The sequence below is a fragment of the Andrena cerasifolii genome, chromosome 14, assembly GCF_050908995.1.
Source record: "Andrena cerasifolii isolate SP2316 chromosome 14, iyAndCera1_principal, whole genome shotgun sequence".
NCBI lineage: Eukaryota > Metazoa > Arthropoda > Insecta > Hymenoptera > Andrenidae > Andrena > Andrena cerasifolii.
Window position 1 is genome coordinate 7138463 of NC_135131.1, and position 19910 is coordinate 7158372.

Genomic DNA, 19910 nt, shown 5'->3' on the forward strand with positions numbered 1-19910 from the left:
GCCAGTGCGCACGCGCAAAGCCGGCGTTAGCGCTAAAATGACGCTCCTATAGCGACGAACAGTTACTAAAAAGTATAGATAAATGAATTTTGGAATAATACGTAGAGAAACTGAACATGTTTTGTGCAATAATCATTGTATATGCGAACACGAATCCACGAGTTTGTACTTCAACTTGCCTCGATGTTTCGAAAACTGATAAGAGGAGAGAATCAATTTGGATGCTCGCATGGTTAGTTTAATTAACGCTATTCTCAATTGTCCACTAATCTTAGTGTAATTAAGCTAATTTCTTTGGTCTGCGCGTGCGCATGCCCGCGTATCTCTGCGTTATTTCTCCGTAATCTCGGTCAGAAAGTCAGCAGAGCTGATGCGCTTGCGCGGCTTACGTCGCGACGCGTGGCCCGAGTGTTAGTCTTTGCTTGCCCATCGTACCGTACTGACGTGTCCCGCTCTCTTTCTCTTTTCTCTTATCCTCTCCCTCCGGTCCTACGGCGTTTGGTGAAAAGATTCGCCCTTCGCAAAATGGCGGCGCGGACTGCCACTAGGAGAAGGCTGAATAACCACGAGGAGAAAACAAGTACCGGAAACGGCTTTCACGATGGCATCGTATCTAATGGGCATGCCGGTTTTCAAAGCAATGGACGTGTACAGGTTAGATGGTCACCTGTCACGCTTACTTTTCTCGCCTAAAACCTACACTCGTTACTTGAGAGAAATTTCGGACGGTTGGGATCCGTTGCGAACTGATACAGTGTATCGAAATCGGACATCACGTTTTTCACTCGATTCTGCTCGCATTCGAATGTTCTGCCCCTTTCCAGTCATTGTCAGTCACTGAATTGCGCGTAGAAATCTTTTAATCGAACTACATTGTTCAAACATAAGCAATTAGCGGTGCTCTATTCAAAATTGGAACTAGAAGATCCTGTTTCGGTTTTAGCCGTTGCAAATGAGGACCGCCTTCGTTCGGGGCTCGAATTGAATCAATTAAAAGTAAAACGAACTAAGTCAGGTGGGAGCTTTCCAACATTTTTCGTCACGAAACTCGTGCCATACGTTCGAGTAGAAGCCAGCGAATTAAAAACGCTATTATCTCGTACTTTCCTTTAAACTACTTCTGTGCTTACATCGAATTATTGTTTCTCAATGTATTTAATTATCATTAAATGAGATGTAGAAATCATGTACTTCTTTCCCCTCGAGTTAAGCGAAACTAATTTACAGATCGAAGATATTAAATGTTGAAATTAAATATGTGAGAAATCGAAGCATTCCATGTCTTCATTATACGAACCATTGCCATCTCTTTTAATACGCTTTAAGCCGCTATAAATTGTTACTTAGTTCACTCAATATTTAACTGATTCAATTGTCGACAATTTGATACGGGGAGCAATGCCCCCCTCCCAATCTAACCTCAAAAGATTAAGTTTAGCACATCGATAAGTATGCGTGAAACTATTGAGGATCGCGACACGCGATTACGCGTAGATGTTGATAGCAGATGAAATGCGGAAACGAGGATTATAAAATTTTCGAAACCTTTAAGGTCGATATTCGGTTGTCTTTTTCCGTTGCAGGAGCTATGACCCCGATCAACTATCTATGGTAAAATATTTAAAGTATTCTTCGAAAACGTTACGCTCGATCACGAATGCGTACATGACCGCGAGTCTTTTTTTTGTCTTAAATTCCAAGTACAGAAGTTTCGAAGAATGGCGCTATCAGCTATCATTCCGGGAGATCGACTTATCTGTCGCCGGGCTTATCTCTAATGATCGACGTTGTGTGGCTCTACTACTATCTCGGTTCAATTATTACCATTTATCGCTCGACACGCTATGAATAATGTAATAATGTAACGATTGATAGTAGCAGCGAGGAAATGCAAAACTGTGCGTACGTCGCCAACGCGAGTGATTGGGACGACACGCCTCCGTAAATAAGACTACATTTGAAACCGTGCTTAGTTTCCAGAGAAAGAGAGGAAAGCGGAGTCGACGGAGCCGAGGTCGAAGGAATCGTTCGAGAGGGTACCGTTCATCACAGCAGCACTGACTCACCTCGGTTTCTATATCCTCATGATTCTGGGCTTCATAAATCACTTGTTTTTCACGCCCAAAGTCGCGAAAGAGTACAACAGAGAGGTAAGTCCTCTCTTCGGAATGGCAAGGAGGAGTGTCACGGTCATTCCAAGATCAACCTACATGTTCTTATCTCGCTGAGACCGTACTTACATCATCGTTTTTTTTTTTGTTTCTTTTTTTTCAACGAGCTTGGCGATCATTGGATTCGCCTCAATAACGGTTGTTGCGCATGGAATAAGGTTGACCTTGAACTGTCCTCGGTGGCCTCGTCTGCGTTCTTCAACGCCTCGCGGCTCGATTGTAACGTTCCTACACTGTGTACCACGCGGAAGATGCTGTAATTGGATCCGAGAGCGAAATTCCGTGGCCGGGAATGCGACGATAGCTAATTGCATCGGGCGTTTCTTTTTATTACCTGAGATAACGCATTGAATAGGGTCGGATTAAAGGTAATGGCTCGCTCGCGCGAAATTCAATGGAAGTATGAGAACGGGTGCGACACGAAAAGCCCAATTTCTCTCTGTCTCTCCCTCTTTCTCTCTCGGCTGCAGAACGATTTATAAAAGGGAAATAAATTGAAACGACAACGAGTCGAAATTGGACGCGATTGAGTCGAACGAAAGACGCTCGTTGAATTGATCTGATTCACGATCCACCGGAGTAGAAATCATGCGGGGCTAGAGGCAAACGAAAAGTCGATGGGTTGCTTCGCTATCGTGGATGATAAGCCGCTATTCTTCTTCTCTTCGATGAGTCACGCATTTACAGGCGACGGGCATACGCATGTAAGTCCTTCGAGATAAAGGGAACTTGGAAGCGTTGCCGCGAAGAGAACCGATGCGAACGGTGAAGCGAGTCATACCCAAATTGCGTTAAATCGTGCCACTGTTGGTGGTCGACCGTCCATCGGATGAATTGGGAATTAATGCGCATCCAAGAAAACTTGAATCGCAATTACGAAAAACAAGTATTCATGTCTCCGTTTCGGATAGCTTCATTCGTGTCTTAAACAGAGATATATCAATAAGGTTTTCTCGGTGGTCTGATCTTCCACATAGTTGGGGGTCTAGTATCTAATCTCGCGGAGCGATAAGCGTACGTATGTAGATACATGCAACGTGGAAATACATGGATCTAACGGAGCGAATATTCGCGCGGAAAAAGAGGAATAGAAGCTGGATGTAAATGCTCTTGCTTGAAAGAGTGGACTGTAAACTTCCGTCAACAATAATTCATACAGGCTGCTCCAAAATACGCGACACTGGATGCGATCGCGACGAAATTTTGAAGGGTCGATCCCTCGGTCCACGTAATCCACCTTGTGCATTTCCAACACACCTTTCTCGCATAGAATCGCCTACTGTCAGCTACGTCCTGCGTACTTTGGGGCGGCCTGTACGTGCCCTAGTGTTCCACATCGTGGGAACACCGCATTGCGATGTTATATGCCTGCTATAGAATGTTATCGCGCGGTGTGGCTGGTAATCCGTTTGTCGTTCTTAGGATATTCTTAGGATAATGAAATTGTAAAAGTGGCGGTTCACGCGGAGAACAAGTGGCTGCAGATAAACCAATCGAGAGTGGAAAGCAGCGAGCTATGGGCAGAGAGGATTCTGTTTGCGTTAACGGGGAAAAAATACTTTGAAAACATGGCTGGCGAACGATACGCGTTAGCTTTTTTTTGCGCGAGGCGATATTGGAGGAATAAAGTTGCGCCGGGGGAAAAACAGATGAGCGATGCGGTTGCGATAATATTGAAAGCAGGCGTCGCGGTCGAAAATAATCAAGCTTCCCTTCTCGGTACTGGGTAGCATCGGTTGGAATGTTACAGGTCGACGTGGAAAATATAGAACAAAGGAGCGTAGCGCTTAATCTTGGTAGCGCTTGACTCGAGGAGAGCGAGCGGGGCACGGGTTAAGTACTGAGGCGACGAATCTTTGTTGCAGGGTTACGCGCCGCTCTACGAGCATTTCGAGAGGTTCTATCTTCGCTACGTGTACAGGAGAGTGAGGGATTGCTGGAACAGGCCGATATGCTCTGTTCCAGGTGCCACTGTCACGCTTAAGGATAGGGTAACGCCAGATTACGGATGGACGTTTCGGTGAGTCTGCCTGGGACACATGGATTTCTTTAGCGGCTGATTTCAGACATTTGCCTCGATTAAATGCGACGGAGAGCTCGAGAAGAGTTAAGACTAGCGTGCGTGAAAACTGGTTCATAACTTGGAAATTAAATTCGCCAGATCTGGCTAGCTCGATTGCTCGCCAATTCCAGCCTTGTTAACGTCCATTAACATTCTGCTGTACCGTTCATTCCGTTTTGCAGGTTTACTGGAACGACCACGGAATGCGTGAATTTAGGATCGTACAACTACTTGGGCTTCGCTGAGGCCACTGGGAAATGCGCCGATGAAAGTATCGAGACTCTGAAAAAGTTCGGTTGCGCCAGTTGTAGTACTCGCCTCGAGCTTGGTAATTAGTAATTAGCTGCTCCTCTTTCCCAGACGGTAATCACTCTTCGTCTATGATAATCGGTTTTCCATCTCGAAGGGAACATGCCGTATCACGATGAATTGGAGAAATTGACGGCCAGGTTTCTGGGGGTAGAGGATGCGATTGTTTTCGGAATGGGGTTCGCCACGAACGCTCTCAATCTGCCTTCGCTGTTGAGCAAGGGTTGTTTGGTGCTGAGCGACGAGAAAAATCACGCCTCGTTGATCCTTGGATTGAGGTTGTCCGGTGCCACTATCAAAGTGTTCAAGCATAACAGTAAGGGGATTGCATCGAGATCAATTTGATTTGTGGAAGAGTTTGAAACGTTGAATTACCTCTGCCGCAGATGTGAAGCATTTAGAGAGTTGCCTGAAAACAGCAATAGTTTCTGGCCAACCAGGTTGTGGGGAAGCTTGGAGAAAGATAGTGATCGTAGTAGAAGGCGTTTACTCCATGGAAGGTTCCATCGTACATTTACCGGACATTTTGCAGCTGAAGAAGAAGTACAAAGCGAGTAGAATTGTCTCTGCTAACGAACCCATTCGCGAGCCCTGGTATCGTTCTCTAACAGCGGCTTTGAACTGTCACGTTGCAGGCATATGTTTATTTAGATGAAGCTCACAGTACTGGCGCGTTGGGCAAGCACGGAAGAGGTATTTGCGATTATTATAAGATCGATCCACGCGAAGTGGACATACTTATGGGAACATTTACAAAAAGTTTCGGATCTGCCGGTGGATATATCGCCGGGTCAAAGGTAGGGGGGAAAATGGCTGTAAAGGCTCGAGGGGCGCTTTCCTCTAATCGGCGAATAGATTCTGTTCTGATCAAGATCATACTTATGATTTCTGGAAATTTTCAAGAAATAACGATAACTGTATAATTCTAGACACTAATAAATCATTTAAGGATACACAGTCACGCGCATGCCTATGCAGCGGCCATGTCTGCGCCGATAGCACAGCAAATTATTACCTCGATGAAAATAATCTCTGGCGAGAATGGTACAGACGAGGGGAGGCGGAGAACGGAACAATTGGCAAGAAATACCAGGTACTTCAGGCGCAGACTCAACCAAATTGGAGTTATTATCCATGGGAACGAGGATTCGCCTGTCGTACCTATGCTAGTTTATTTGTTTTCTAAGATCGGGTATGCATCTCGAGATCGAATGTAACGTTGAATTTGTCAATCGAATGGAAGATCGAACTCCAATCACTGTTTTCTGATTCAACAGTGTGGTTGTGCGAACCTTGACGACATGTAACATAGCGGTGGTGGGTGTTGGATTTCCAGCAACACCGCTGATGCAAGCCAGAATACGGTTCTGTCTATCCGCTGCGCACACGAAAGAGCAGCTGGATTATGTAAGCGAATCAAGCGAGACGAAGCTGAGCGAAGAGGAATGTCTTCCTCTTACCTATTTCATGGTATCTGAATTCCAGGTGCTGTCACATATCGAAAGCCTCGCAGACTCTTCGGGCTTGAAGTACTCCCGTAAAGTGCGCGATCCAGCGCCCATCGAGTATTACACCGATGAAGAGACCGAATGACCTACCACCTAGCAAATGGGCTCTCTAGGACGTTCACTTTTCTCCAAAGAAGCTCTTTGTATTTCCGTGGAGAGATATTGCCTTGGAAGAACTCTACGCGCATTCTTTTATATGCTTTTCCATCGATCCGCACGTTATACTTCTTAATCAAACTGCAGGGTGAATTATTAGGAGACGCCGGCCCCGCTGCGAGGAACTAGTGATCGATTATTTTGAAGTGCTTCTTCGGTATGTGTAACGATGATAGAAGTTTAACACGAATGGATACTTTTTCCAAGTCCTCTTGATGCGTGCACAACGAATTACTATGATAATTAACGGAGAAGCCCCAGGAGTGCGTCAGAGTTCAATCGCCCTCGTATTTTTACGTGCACCGGGTTCGTAGAGGTATATGCGCACATATCGGTGGCTGTGATATGCCAGCAGATCTTAGATACACAAGATACTTCGGACAAGTGACTCACAGGTAGTGGTTTCTTTTACGAGTCGGCAGAGCGCAGCTAGAAGGAGTTGGATACTTTTTCTAGAACATCGAGAAACATTCGGAACATTATTACCCAGTAAATGCTCGAAGCTCTTTGACGTATTCTGCACCGGACACACTGCCGCGATCGCATTTATTTTACACATCGAGCTTTCATCCTTTTGCCGTGGCGAATACTGTTGCAGGCGGCGGCCAGGTCGTGTGCAGCGGCTCGGAGCTTTGCAGAATTGCTACCCACATCGCACACTTAGTATTCTTTGATACGTATTAAGGACACTTAAATATATGATCAGCAGTTAAAACACGAGTACTTGATGCACAGAAATAGAGCATAGTGCGTGCAGCGGCAAAATACCGGAGCCATCGCCGAGAGAAATGCTCCGACAGTGACTTTTCCGATCCGGTTGCCACAGCAAAAGGTTTAAAACTTAAACGAGAATGACGTCCTTATTTTCAGTCATAAAAAGTTATACGACGCGATTCGAATTATAAAACAAGTTTTCGTTTTCTTTTAGAGAAGTAATATTATGTATTTTTTTCTTCGTAAATTAAATATTCTACTTGTACGAACATTTTTCCTTTACCTTAAGTCACTTTTTACAGGCGTGCACAATTTGTAAAACATCTGTATTTAGAGTGCCCTTATTAAACAAACGATTTATTTTTTCGGGAGAAAAAAATAACTTGTATTTAATTTTGAAAATGTCTAGTTTGAGTATCTAAGTTGAAGTTAATTGAACTCAGTGCCACGCATTAAATATGTTTAAATTCAAGTGAAATTCTTGTTAAACGGAACTTTATTGTGCGCGATACAACGCTGATAAAATAATGAATATTCTACGGCAAGAAAGGGAAACAGAATTCAGATTGTAAAAGGATAAACTATTTTTTTACGATTCGCTTGCTTGCCTAGAGAACTTTCATTTCTAGCTATTAATGATGCATGTTACTAAGAAATATTGTAAGTCAAATTTTCAGTAATTAAACGAATTTAAACAGTTTTAAATAATAAAACCGACTTCTTTATTGGTGCCAGCATTCCCTTTCAATCGTTCCCATGTACTTTGAGATACTAATTCAAAATACATCTTACAATAAACGACAATCGAGAAGCACAAACAATAATACGTTAGAACGTCCCTCTTATGGTATTCATTTCCTCCAAAGTATCAGGTTTGCATACCAGATAATAGATTTTGAATTCTACCTAAAATAATGCTGTTTGCACAGACACAATCGTTTGGCTCGTACGGTGGCTTTATGGAAAGTACGTCCTCGATCGTTAAAATACCTTTCTCCTCTTTTACGGGGAACCGATTTTCTTGGAGCATCTTTATCACGATTCTCTTTCGCTCCTCTAACGTCGACTGAAGAAGATTCGTCGGCGCGTTCATAAACAATTCCGGCAAATCGCACGGTTTGTCCGAGAGGATCTCTATCTTTTTTATCGCATGACCGAAGATAATTTGCAAACGCTTTTGTTCACAGTTCTGTAGCAATACGACACTGTAAAATGATATAGAAGTAATCGAGAGAGATATAAAGGGAATAAGTGAGCACGCTGCATCAAGGATCCTAACCTCTCTGATACAGGGTCAACGGTGTAAACGACACCAGAAGTCGCAGTACCGTCCTCCGTCACAATGTTCACTTCCATGCCAACGTAGGTTTTGAACAATAACGGATCACTTTTATAAATCTTATGGGAGAAACGGGAATCTTCATCCATTGTAACAATAATCGGGCAAGCAAGTCCTTTAAAACAGAATCGAGATGAAATATGATGAAATAGCCTCTCTCCTCTGCAGTAGTCCGCGCGAGAATTGGCGGGAATCAGCGAGGGGCTCCAGCGGCGCTGTATTTATAAAATTACTAGCTGACCCTTAATGTGCGATTTCATGCTAACGGTCGACGCTCGTTTTAAGCGTCAAAACCAGTCACGTGATTGGTTTTGACGCTCAAAACGAGCGTCGAGCGTAAGCATGAAATCGCACCTTTAGAGCATATAAACAGGGATCCGCGGGCTTAAGCTACACTGATAGAGGGGGAAAGCTACATTGATGGCGCCTACGCAGTCACGCACACATTACCACCGCTCCTGTAGATGTTTCCCCCTCCATCCATCGTAGCGTGACAAATCCAATCGCTGAAAAAATTATTTAAATATCTAGTGACATTGAAATAGGGTGCACTTTATGTTGGTATCCCATAGTTGATTACCTTCGCGTGAATCCTAATTGCAATATAACCTTAAAACAATTGACATTGACAGTTATCGTATAAATAAACATAAGTGTATTTTAATAAAATTTATGATGAGGAATTGAAAGGTTCGTCAATTATATTATAAATCTAGTTAAAGTGTAACTAAAACGATGGTCATATATGGTGTTTATATCGTATCGAAATCGGGAGGATTGATTTTTAATCATGATCACAACGTTCCACGAATTGAAAATGAAAAGACATTTAACTATCCGCTGGATATAAAACTGAGTTATGAAAACAAAAAGATTGTCGTTTCGTTTGGGCAGAAGGACGGGATTAATGGTAAGAAAAATATTCAAAGCGCTAATAGCAAGGAAACTAACTGCGGACTTGTTGCAGTGGGTCACGTTTTAACAGCGGTCAACAGCAATCCCATAGTAGGGCAAGAATTAGAGAATGGAAAAGACGTGTTCGAATTACTGGAGCAACCAGAGAATTATCCTCTCGTACTTCGTTTCAGTCGCGCGAGGATGACGACAAATGAAAAAATCTTCCTAGCGTCCATGTTCTACCCTTTATTTGCAATCGCCAGTCAACTGAGTCCCGAGCCACGTTGTTCTGGAATAGAAATGTTGGAGGCCGACACATTTCGACTGCACTGTTACCAAACGTTAACTGGTATTAAATTCATTGTCGTAGCAGAGCCTACGCAGAGTGGAATAGAAATTTTATTAAAGAGAGTGTACGAACTATACGCAGACTATGCTCTGAAGAACCCTTTTTATTCGTTGGAAATGCCCATCAGATGCGAACTGTTTGAGACCAATTTGCAAACTTTATTGGAGAACGTTGAAAAATCTGGCGCTGCCACTGTTTGATGACCAGTGGCTTTACTAACGTTAATTTTCATTTAACGAGTGAAACGGAGATGAAAGGGGCTTTGTATATAACTGCTGATGAAACGAGATAAAGTTTATCTCGTTCTTATGGACCATAGGGTGTAAAATAAGATAAGCGTATCTTCAACTGTAAATGATAGCGATTATAAGTGGTTTAGATGTTCATTTATACTTAATAGAACAGTTTATTAAAGAGCGTTAAAAAAATATACCACAATCAAATAGATTTTCTGATGAAATCTCCATTAACCCTAATTATTTTTTCTGTTCCGACTGTTTTGTCATTTCTTCCGTCTTCTTTACAAAACTGAACACGTCGTCAGCCAAAAGCCGAGGTTCCTCGAAAGCCGCGAAGTGTCCCCCGCGTAGCATGTAATTATACTGAATTATATTATGGAATTTGCTTGCCAGTATACTTTTTGGCTGGGCAAGTAACTCGTGAGGGAACATAGCGCAACCTGTGGGTACTTTAATAGGCAGTCTGAAACAAGTAAAACGAATAATATAGAAAACATAAAGAACATCACTTATTATTAACTTACTCTTCAATTTTCAAAGCTCTGTACGCTGAGTTTGTGGATTCGGCGTATAGACGAGCACTGGTCGTAAAGCTGTTGGTCACCCAGTATACCATTACGTTATCAAGGAGTTCGTCTATCGTATACTTCTCTAATATCCCGCCATCATCGCGGTCTCTGTATGCTTTGTTCGTCCATGTACTGAACTTTTCTATGATATACGCTGCCAGACCGTCTGGAGAGGATGCCAATGCAGCTCCTAACATGTACAGAGTTTTACGAGTTCATAAAGTGTTGTTGCACGTTCGGTTTCATTCGATTTCCCATGACTTGCAAATGAAAGAAATTTTACCTATGGTATCTGGCTTCGTAGCTTGTATATGAAAGTAACCAGTTTCTTCGATTAAAGTTTTTATAGCAGTACTCAGAGGATAGAACTTTGAATAGTGCTCGCTCTCAACAATCAAGGCGGGAATGTAACTTCCAACGATCCCCCAAAATAAGCTACTTGGTCGATTGAAGTTACACATGTTAAGATGCACACCAATCACTCTGAAAGCAGAAAGTATCAGCATATATATATGTTCGTGGCGTTCTCTGGATGCGAATTTGTTTCACCCACTTTTCTGGGAAAAGACTGGCCAGATTTGAAGAAACGAGTGATCCCCAGTCTCCTCCTTGTAAATAAAATTTCTCGAATCCTAGTCTATGCATGAGGTTCTTAAATATCACTGCAATCTGTATAAGGAGTAAAAGTTTCATGAAACGAGAAACAGTAAGCATTTAAAGAAGAATGTTTTTTTGAACTGTACCTGAGCAGCTCCCATTCCTGGACGAACGGCTCCTTCCGAGAACCCATATCCAGGGAGCGATGGTACGATCAGCTCGAATACAAAATCATGATTTGGCGAGGGTGTTGTCAGCATGGGTATTATTTTCTGAAATTCGACTACGGACCCAGGCCATCCATGTATTATCATTAAAGGCAGAACTTTCAACTTTCTGTCCTTTGGGAGATTTGTTGGTCGGACATGGTAAAAGTGGATATCCAGACCTGAAATTTTGTGTGCTTACAATCAACTTGGACAATTATAAGTTAGTGCTATTTAATAGCACGCGTTATCACCTTGGATAGTTGTTTTAAATTGAGGATATTTGTTTAGCAGTGCCTGTCTCTCTGTCCAATTATATTTGCTTGTCCAGTAATCAAGTATCGTATTAAGGTACTTTGTAGAGATACCGTAAGTCCATGCTGTGTCTTCTAGTGGCTCTGTGTATGTTCTTCTATGTGTAATACGATATTTCAGATCCTCCACAACCTTTAAGACAAGTTAAACCTGTTAAATTAGTAATTTACATATACCGAGCAAACATCGCTTAATTTACTACCCACCGATTGTGGAACATCGATTTTAAACGGCCGTATTTCGGTGGACTCCTTTCCATTGTTTTTCGAGCCCCAATTTGTTTCCGGTAAAATTGGTACCTCGAGATTGCTCGAGCAGCATCTAAATGAAGTATTATTGCATCTTTTTTATAATACGAGTATCGATACGAAGAACACGAAAAATAAAGTTTACGTAACCAAGTTTGAATTTCGATTATCTGTTATTTTAAGCGTTAATATTGCGATAGATAAAAATATTCCGTAGGTATGTAACCGTGCCGAATGGAGGTTTGTGATACCGGTTTATCATTAAAAATAATACAGCATTTCACGGACTACAAATAAAAGATAAAATAAACGATAAGATTTAGTATCATTCACTATTCAGTCAAAATAGCAGATAAACTGAAGTACACAGCTAATAAATCATCAAAAGATCCGTGAGTACAAGTTTCAATTTCTTCCAATCGTTAATTTCTTTCGAAATGATTCTGTCGATATGTTAGCGGATAAAGTAATATTCGAATACTACTTGATAATTTTTTGCCTTTGAATACATTATGCATCGATTTTTTTCGGATTACATCAAGGTTCTTGCAATTTATTCCGTTGCGACGTTAATTGATACTTGTTTCAACCGCTTTCGGCATTGGCTCTCGTGACTTGACATTGTTTGGTTTATTTATAGATCGAAGCCTGTAGCGCATAGCTTAGAGCGCGATTTGTTCGTATTTTAAAGACAAATTTTCTTCTCACGTTTACGCGTATACTCGTCTAATAGGTAGTAATAACTATAATTTTCTTCTACAATAAACTAATTGATTACTGGTACAATTAGATTAGTGAAAATCGCAACAAGCAATAGCCATTACAAATTTCCACGGCCGCAAATACAAAAAACTGATAACTCAGAAATTAATAAGCTTCATAGAACAAGTGAATAAGCAATGCTATAAAACTTCGCGATTTTTGAAATAGTATTGACACAGAAATAACAGTACATACGAAGATCGAATCGATGTAAAATAGTGGAAAAATGTTATTTACGTTTTACAATTATATACAGGATTTGATCGAATTTTATATATATATACATATAGATCAAAGGGTTTACCTTAAGTACAAGGCTATTCCGCTAGCCAAGAGCGCAAGTACGACAGCAACTTTCAACATGCTGCGATACAGGTATACTAACCGTCGAAGCCAACTAAAGGGCAGAACCGGTAATACGCGATATATAAAAATGTGATCAGACCGTCGCAGAAGATTGACAAAAATACTAATCGTGGTGGGGCAGAGCAATCGCGCACGACGAAGTGGTGGAATTCGCCACTTGACACTATCTGTTAGTCGGTTGTAAATTTTCCGTGCAATTACGGTTGTATCGCGAACAATGAATGTACGCGTATAACGGACTTCACATCCGCTGGAAATTATTATTACATTTGGGTACGAAAGATCGTATCTTTATCGACTGTTGCAAACTTTCATGGAATATTGGTGACAGACGGGAGGAGAGGTTCGACCTGTACATCGTCTATTGTGGATACACATTCTCATCACACATATGTGTATAAACGTAAAAAGTATAATTTGCTCCCTCGATATTAAAACAAAAATTTATTTCATGAATAATTAGGTCAAAAAATATTGACGATTACAATGCACGGAGCCTCTTAATAACTAAAGATCGTACATTTCAGCATTACCGTACTAAACACGAAAGTTTCTATTTAAATATAGTTAACACTGCGCCTGATTCGTTGAGAATTATTATTAACTCGCCTTTCTCCACAATTATGCGACAAATTCGTTTTAGTCTTTCTGCATCTAAATAAGCATACAAGATCGTGTCTAAGCTACGTCTATTAACATATTTTCATGTGTCTTGATGAAAGTTACATGGAAGTGATCTTTGGCAACTTTGAACGGTTTGAACAAATACTACTGAGAATACTTCTAATTGACCGTTAAACACGAATATCGTTACACCGTTACTTCCCGTCATCTCAGTAATTAATGTTCAATGAATACGTTTAATACAATTATAATCGGATTTTCTTGAGTAACGCTTTTAAACATCTCGCATAAACTTTCGAAACAGTACAGTTGCAGATCGTTGTACTCTCCGCGGAAAGTAAAACTTATTCCGAGTAAGGAATCCCTTATTTTCGAGAGACATAGACTTTGTAGTTAAATCGATTTACGATTACGATCTGTCCGAGTCACGTTCGCGTAACTCGAGCACAGATTCCCTTCCTTCCTTTCCCTTTAATTTGATTGTACAAAAGTTACTAGGAGACCAAGTATTATCTAAAATTAGACTAAGAGTTTTATATTTGGAAGTATATTACACAGTTCCTTTCTTAATAATTATTGTAAAGCACCTTTAATACGCAGGAAACATATCCTTAATAATCGATTCTGTATATATATATATAGGTATAAAAACAATTTTAATTTAATCGAGATTTACTTAATGGAAGAATAAAAAGCGTAACTGTTCTATATCGACGACACCCTTGATCTAACATCCAGATAAAAAAAGACTCCTCTAAAACACGGAAAAAAGATAGCATAAAAAGTTTCATCATCATCGAAGAATGAAACGTTTTTATGTATAACAATAACAACGTTTCGTTATACGCGATATATTAGGGGAAAGAGTTGAAATAAATCGCGAAGGGGATGAAAGAAAATTTCTATCAGGAGTAGGGTGTGTTAAAGTCTAGCTATAGTACACATCAACTGTTAATAATTCGAAACATTTCTTATCACCTTAGTCATATATGTTAATTATATGACATTTATGTATAGTGTTTCATGTGACCCTTAACAGTATACACTTTTCTCATATGCGCGCTGATTACCAGGTACTAGTTAATGTTTGCAACAGATCAGAACGTATTCCTTTGATTGAATATAATACAACAATCGTTCCTATAGGGGAGAACTGCGTACCTTTGGACAAAACTCGTGTCTTTAGTGTCATATCGAATATAAAAATTGTTAACCTTTAGAGGGCCGGGTTGGCCACCTAAGAATTTGGATACTTTGCCCGACATTTTCGTGGTATATATGCATAAATTTTAAGTAAATAAAATTTACTATTTCAATGAAAAAATCCCGGCCCTCTAAAGGTTAATACAATCTATGGTCATTGTGTTTAACCCTTCAGTGGGCGCGCCCGTGGCAGTTAGCTGCAAATTTTATATTTCGTATATTTACTGTAAAAACGAGCAGCAGATGGATGTGGACTAATTTCCTTTTTATTACCATCATCGCCATTAATATTCTATGTTCTTTGAATAAAATATTATTCAGCAACTAATGTAATTTCAATTTTCTTCTGTGAGACCTAAAATTGTCTAAATTTAGAGGTAAAACAATTACAACTTCGATTGCGGTGTGAAAACCGCAACGCATCCACACTCATGCAAGTCTGAAGAGCGCGCCCACCGAAGGGTTAATATAATATCGTTTTATCGTAAACGAGGATTTAAAGAAATTAATATCTAAATTATTTTATCGCGAATAAACTAGTACAAAGTATAATAACACTTGCATATACATAGACATTCATGTTTTTGATTTTCAATCAACGATTTATGTATGGCATTTTCTTCTAATATTTAGCCAAGGTTTTATATACTTATATGTTAAGAAAACGTTATTTATATTGAAATAATCATATTATTTCAATACGTTTCATGACACAACCTTCATCAATTTATGAAGACACATTATATGTAATCCCTTTAATACTTTGCCTTTCCTTTTCAATTAAATATATCTGATTTTCAAACTAGATTCTCTTAGATAAATCTAGGGTCATATTTTTAGTGTCCAAAGGTATGTTTATATACGTCTATGAACGAATAAAAATAGTACTGGAATGAACACAAGCTAACGAAGAAAGAAAACAAGGTAACGAAAATTTTGCAAATAAAAGATCGTGTCAAGCGACGAGCTACATATATAATATGGAAAAGAGATTCTCATTGTTGTCTAGCATGAGTAAATGCAGCTGCCCGTGTTGCTAGCTGCCGTTGTACAATTTAAAAGGAATAAAAAATATAGCCATCAATAAATTATAAAAATAACGGAATAACTTTTTCTATATGACGCGATTAGATCGCCGCTAACTATGAAGCTTAAACTAAAAGCTAGTCGCACGTTATCGATAAGCGGAAAGTCAAAAGGCACCGTGTTCCCCGATATCTTAGAAATATTTCATTGCACTTTGAAACAGATCGAAACGGTATTTCCTCCTGATAATAAATAATAAGTTATATAAATCAGATCAGATCGTTAAAGATGTATATCGTTTCTGTTACTCGATACATTAGAAACAATAATCCGAAGAAATTCATGAACTGGCTCGTACAAACGTCCTTTTTAAATAAATTCAAAGCGTTTTACGCTATAATAGAGGAATCTGAGAGCTTTTATATATTAAAACTTTAACATTTACTCTATAAAATCTCGATCCTGGGTAGAAAAAAAGATCGAGGCTAGTTGGAACGATTAAAATTTTTAACAATCTACGTTTCGTGATAATAACAGATCCATGGCCTAGTTTCTTACATTCGAGACTAGAAGAAGTCCTCCATGAAGAGCGTTAAGATGACAGCGCGAGGCCCAAGCGAGCGAACGCCATTTCCTTTCGTAACCGTGTGATTTCCCAATAAACATCGTGAACTGCAACAAAGAGCCACATATTCGCGGTGTTAAAAGATTAACTTTGTTGTTCGGCACGTGAGAGATATCGCGCGTTCAGTTTGGACGAACACGTATTGTACTGTCAATTACGTAGTTTCAATTTATCTCTTAAATGAACTTTGAGCTTGGACATATAATGTAACGATTGACACACTAACCGAAGCTTCTGTCCCATCTTGATTCCAAGCAGAACACTCATTTCAATCGCTTCATGACCCAAAAGTCAAATAAAGTAAAATCATTCGTTTTAATTAATCACTCTTGTTAGTTTTCAGTAAAATTAAAATCTCAGACTTACCTGAGCTTTTGACAAGGCCACGCTCGATATAACGTAGGTAATTCAAAAAGTCACAGACCGCTATAATCTGCAAAAATCGTATTCAGCTTTATACTTAACTAGCTTTACTACTCGGCTTCGCCCGAAATTTAGATTATGATTTTATAAAAAAAAAACTTTTTTAGTTTCTTTTTGTGAAAATAGATTCATCTAGATTAGTAAGACATAATGAGCTGAGGCACATTTCGTGACCCCCAGGTTTATCGTTCGAAAGTTTTTAGGCGACAGACAAACACACAAACATATAGAAGCTTTCTGCTTTATATATTAAGATATCCTACGATTTGTTTGTGAGTTACGTGTACAATTCGAAAACTCACCCGATTACGACAAATTTGTGATATGCTATGCCACTGATTTTCTTGATCCCCAAGTCTCATTCGGTAATAACATTGACGTGGTGCTTCAAGTAGCACACATTTCCTAAAGAACAATGTTCCTTTTAATATCGAGAGAAATCGTTCGATATAACAATATAACGTTCTCGCGTTGTAACGCGGGGCTTACTTTGGAAAGATGAATTTAGTCTTGTCACTGATCGCTTCGATGAATATGATACCATCGAGAACAGCTTGTCTAACTTTTGTACCTAATTCTTTATTAGAGAAATCAAGGCAGAGGTCGATGTCTTCTTTAAAAATTCTACTAACAAAAGGGTCACCCTTGTCCACGCATGGATTAGATTTCCACTTGAGAAATTCTGTATGTACCCTAGGGTCAACCTCGAGGCCGAAATCTTTACATTCTTTGTCCTTTTCCTTGTCCGCATCTTTCTTCCAATCCCTTTCTAGGGTCTCCCGATCTGACGGTAAAGACGGCCTTTGTTCTTTCAGCGGGGAATCCGGTGGAGAGTTCTCACGACCGTACTTTAGATTGAAATGCGACGGTGACCTAGAAACAGTAACATTCGGGATCCTATACGAACGCCGATCGCAAGCTTCTCATTTATTTAGCGAATCCCCTATTTTTACCTCCGATGTTTCCTCGTAAAAAGACCTTGCTGACCATCTTCGCTATTCGGCCGACTCTTTGTATCGATCTGCGGATGCAAATGAAAGTTCGGTTTAGCCGGCGTCGAAGTTAATACTAATGTTTTCAGAGCTGCTACTTCAGCAGCCAAAACCTCCGCTTTCATACGGCTCTCTTCCAACAGGCGCTCCGCCGTGGCTTGGCGTACGTTCGCTTCTCGTACCATGTTGTGGGCCTCCTGTTTTATAGACGGAATTTCAATGCGAAATCTTTTACGAGAAAAAGTGAAAACGTATGATGTGGGATTTACTTGGAAAAGGCTGGCAGTGAGTTCCTCCAATTCAGCTTCGACATCTTGCTTGATCCTCGAAAGTCTCGTGACTTCCTCGTCCTTTAATTTCAACTCTTCGTGAGCTTTCTTAAGTTCATCTTGTAATTTTGCTACAGCGTGTTCCTTTACCTCGGCTATAGCTCTACCCCATTGTAGAGTGGTTGGCGAGGGTGGTTGATTAATTTCTTTCCCAGAACACGACTCCTTTTTTTCCTGAGATTTTTCAAATTTTGGACATCGATCAGTCGCGTTTCAAGATCGGAGAATCGACGAACAGTTGCGATACATTACCTGGGCGTCTTTTGAAGACAGCGGCACTTTTGAGGAGTTACTACCGCTATTGATTTTCGTGGAATCATTGATATCTTTATGATTTATTAAATTTTCAGCGTCATCTTCGTCGAATGCAGCGGGCAATGGCTTGATACAATGATTTTGATTTTCAAAAATCTTGTGCTCGTTCCCGTTCAATCTTGCCAGAATGTCACAGGATTTTGAGAGTTTTCTTTCTTCCATAGTTGATGAATTTCAGTATTGCAACTGAACATTGTGGAGCTTTCCGGTGCACAAAAATAGAGAAGCAGTCTCGGTTGAACTAGAACTAAACAGATCAGGCGGATGAAGCTTGTGGATATAAAAATAAGTTGACTGAATGCAAACTATTTTTGACAACTTCTCTATCAATGTAAATTCCCACCGTACTCTGTCACTGTAAAGAGTGATTTTAAAATAAATATACAGACATGTTATGCAATGGCATGCACGCGTGGATGTCTGAGTCTAAAAAAAGAAATAGCGCTGTATACAATTTCGCTATAAATACTTTTTACGCCGCTAACTGTCTCTGTAATTATTTCTCCATGTTCTTAATTCGTCCAAAAGCAATTCAAGTGACTTTCCATTTAATGCGACACTAAGTAGGTAAATTTTATGATACAGAAGCAGTAAAACAGAAAGTGTAAAGTACATGGAGCAACACATAAATGTTTGATTGCGATACTTAAGAGCTAATTAATATCCTGCGATATCATGTCGCGGTAATTATTTAAATCGATTGAAAAACACACCTTCGATTTATAAAATTCGTAGAATGCCCAACGAAAGGGACATCTCTTTCGTACGTTTCTCCTAACGGAACACCTTAATTAATAGCAATTTATCTCCGCAATTAGAGGCGCGGAGAGAATGATTCCGTCAAGTACTCTTTTATCTGGTACAAGAGATCATTCGTTCGACGTATAAACAGAGGGGAAAAAAGAGATTCGAGGGATGTTAGAACGGAGAGAAATTAAACAGCAACCATCGTGGAGAGATTCATCGGCGTATTAAGAGAATCTCGCGTATCGATCCGAAGTTACTGCGATTCTAATCCAGGGAGCATCCACGACTTACCAGTGAACCTATCTTTACGCAACTCTGCTGCCATTAGTGGATCTGACGAGGGACCATCAAAAGATGTGAGAAAGGAAACGAAGACGCGTCCAGATACCGTTTCCGCGCAATATGTCAACTTCGTGTTAACGTTTCACGAGACACACCACCCATCACCTTTCAGCGACCCGCAACACGGCCCGACTGAACTCCCACGGAATGAATGAACTTTCAAGCGCCACGGGTTAGTGGTTAGTGGTTACCTACTGTTGAATCCTCCCACTACAACCACAGACGAGCTATGGAATAGACTTTACATCCAATGTAAATTTCTGCCGCACAGATCGGGGGCTCTAGACCCGTTGGCCCTTATCATTTTTGTGTCGCGTGCAACCTTACCCATTCGGAGCGGAATTCGATCGCAACCCTACTAGCGATTAGAATGCAAAGTATGATGAAAATGATTTATATCTACATACGGAAATGCAACAGATTTATAATCCAATCTTCGCTTTCCCTCAAGTATGCAACTAAAGTTTTGCAGTTATA

The 19910-nt window shown here is 40.2% G+C and overlaps 5 protein-coding genes and 1 long non-coding RNA gene across 13 annotated transcripts; 3 read left to right on the forward strand and 3 right to left on the reverse strand.

Moving 5' to 3' along the window:
* Positions 1–109: 109 nt before the first annotated feature.
* Positions 110–6731, forward strand: Lace (serine palmitoyltransferase long chain base subunit). 2 transcript variants are annotated; one of them, XM_076826174.1, is made up of 10 exons: positions 148–654; positions 1974–2150; positions 4037–4191; positions 4416–4561; positions 4640–4858; positions 4929–5092; positions 5178–5339; positions 5472–5734; positions 5820–5949; positions 6028–6731. In XM_076826174.1, exons 1-10 carry the CDS (start codon positions 526–528, stop codon positions 6133–6135), a joined length of 1653 nt encoding a protein of 550 aa, XP_076682289.1. In that variant the 5' UTR covers positions 148–525; the 3' UTR covers positions 6136–6731. The 2 variants fall into 2 exon arrangements, with proteins under 2 accessions (XP_076682291.1, XP_076682289.1); XM_076826176.1 differs by lacking the exon at positions 6028–6731 and having other exon boundaries at positions 110–654; positions 5492–5734; positions 5820–5953.
* An 887-nt stretch (positions 6732–7618) lies between these two features.
* LOC143376206 (gem-associated protein 6) lies at positions 7619–8442 on the reverse strand. The gene is made up of 2 exons (XM_076826190.1): positions 8200–8442; positions 7619–8125 (listed from the first exon to the last, which is right to left on the reverse strand). The coding sequence occupies exons 1-2, from the start codon at positions 8346–8348 to the stop codon at positions 7789–7791; spliced, it is 486 nt and encodes a 161-aa protein (XP_076682305.1). The 5' UTR covers positions 8349–8442; the 3' UTR covers positions 7619–7788.
* A 380-nt stretch (positions 8443–8822) lies between these two features.
* On the forward strand, positions 8823–10072 carry Trs23 (trafficking protein particle complex subunit 4-like protein Trs23). Its single transcript, XM_076827253.1, has 2 exons — positions 8823–9169; positions 9227–10072. The coding sequence occupies exons 1-2, from the start codon at positions 8995–8997 to the stop codon at positions 9703–9705; spliced, it is 654 nt and encodes a 217-aa protein (XP_076683368.1). The 5' UTR covers positions 8823–8994; the 3' UTR covers positions 9706–10072.
* LOC143376669 (juvenile hormone epoxide hydrolase 1) lies at positions 9877–13008 on the reverse strand. The gene is made up of 8 exons (XM_076827252.1): positions 12746–13008; positions 11638–11752; positions 11371–11563; positions 11057–11298; positions 10867–10982; positions 10597–10796; positions 10269–10503; positions 9877–10207 (listed from the first exon to the last, which is right to left on the reverse strand). The coding sequence occupies exons 1-8, from the start codon at positions 12802–12804 to the stop codon at positions 9982–9984; spliced, it is 1386 nt and encodes a 461-aa protein (XP_076683367.1). The 5' UTR covers positions 12805–13008; the 3' UTR covers positions 9877–9981.
* A 193-nt stretch (positions 13009–13201) lies between these two features.
* Positions 13202–15818, forward strand: LOC143376671 (uncharacterized). The gene is made up of 3 exons (XR_013087130.1): positions 13202–14639; positions 14772–14795; positions 15096–15818. It is a non-coding gene; the product is annotated as an uncharacterized LOC143376671 (long non-coding RNA).
* Positions 15819–16008: 190 nt separating this feature from the next.
* On the reverse strand, positions 16009–19651 carry LOC143376668 (guanine nucleotide exchange factor for Rab-3A). Of its 7 annotated transcripts, XM_076827245.1 has the most exons (10): positions 19383–19621; positions 19058–19118; positions 18282–18591; positions 17970–18203; positions 17662–17897; positions 17198–17605; positions 17011–17113; positions 16652–16718; positions 16512–16560; positions 16009–16332 (listed from the first exon to the last, which is right to left on the reverse strand). In XM_076827245.1, exons 3-10 carry the CDS (start codon positions 18504–18506, stop codon positions 16227–16229), a joined length of 1428 nt encoding a protein of 475 aa, XP_076683360.1. In that variant the 5' UTR covers positions 18507–18591; positions 19058–19118; positions 19383–19621; the 3' UTR covers positions 16009–16226. The 7 variants fall into 7 exon arrangements, with proteins under 7 accessions (XP_076683360.1, XP_076683363.1, XP_076683359.1 ...); XM_076827248.1 differs by lacking the exons at positions 19058–19118; positions 19383–19621 and adding an exon at positions 19629–19651; XM_076827244.1 differs by lacking the exon at positions 19058–19118.
* Positions 19652–19910: the final 259 nt, after the last annotated feature.

Excerpts from the sequence above, each read along its gene's own strand:
- Trs23 (XM_076827253.1), top strand. The coding sequence starts at position 8,995 with ATGGTCATATATGGTGTTTATATCGTATCGAAATCGGGAGGATTGATT. Across the intron at positions 9,170-9,226 it reads GCAGAAGGACGGGATTAATG|TGGGTCACGTTTTAACAGCG; the intron begins GTAAGAAAAATA and ends GACTTGTTGCAG.
- Lace (XM_076826174.1), top strand. The coding sequence starts at position 526 with ATGGCGGCGCGGACTGCCACTAGGAGAAGGCTGAATAACCACGAGGAG. Across the intron at positions 4,562-4,639 it reads TAGTACTCGCCTCGAGCTTG|GGAACATGCCGTATCACGAT; the intron begins GTAATTAGTAAT and ends TCCATCTCGAAG. Across the intron at positions 5,093-5,177 it reads AGCTGAAGAAGAAGTACAAA|GCATATGTTTATTTAGATGA; the intron begins GCGAGTAGAATT and ends GTCACGTTGCAG.
- LOC143376669 (XM_076827252.1), bottom strand. The coding sequence starts at position 12,804 with ATGTTGAAAGTTGCTGTCGTACTTGCGCTCTTGGCTAGCGGAATAGCC. Across the intron at positions 11,753-12,745 it reads GGAATAGCCTTGTACTTAAG|ATGCTGCTCGAGCAATCTCG; the intron begins GTAAACCCTTTG and ends TACTTCATTTAG. Across the intron at positions 11,299-11,370 it reads ATTTAAAACAACTATCCAAG|GTCTGGATATCCACTTTTAC; the intron begins GTGATAACGCGT and ends ACAAAATTTCAG.
- LOC143376668 (XM_076827248.1), bottom strand. The coding sequence starts at position 18,506 with ATGGAAGAAAGAAAACTCTCAAAATCCTGTGACATTCTGGCAAGATTG. Across the intron at positions 18,204-18,281 it reads TGTCTTCAAAAGACGCCCAG|GAAAAAAAGGAGTCGTGTTC; the intron begins GTAATGTATCGC and ends GAAAAATCTCAG. Across the intron at positions 16,561-16,651 it reads TGGCCTTGTCAAAAGCTCAG|CGATTGAAATGAGTGTTCTG; the intron begins GTAAGTCTGAGA and ends TGGGTCATGAAG.
- LOC143376206 (XM_076826190.1), bottom strand. The coding sequence starts at position 8,348 with ATGGATGAAGATTCCCGTTTCTCCCATAAGATTTATAAAAGTGATCCG. Across the intron at positions 8,126-8,199 it reads GTTGACCCTGTATCAGAGAG|TGTCGTATTGCTACAGAACT; the intron begins GTTAGGATCCTT and ends ATCATTTTACAG.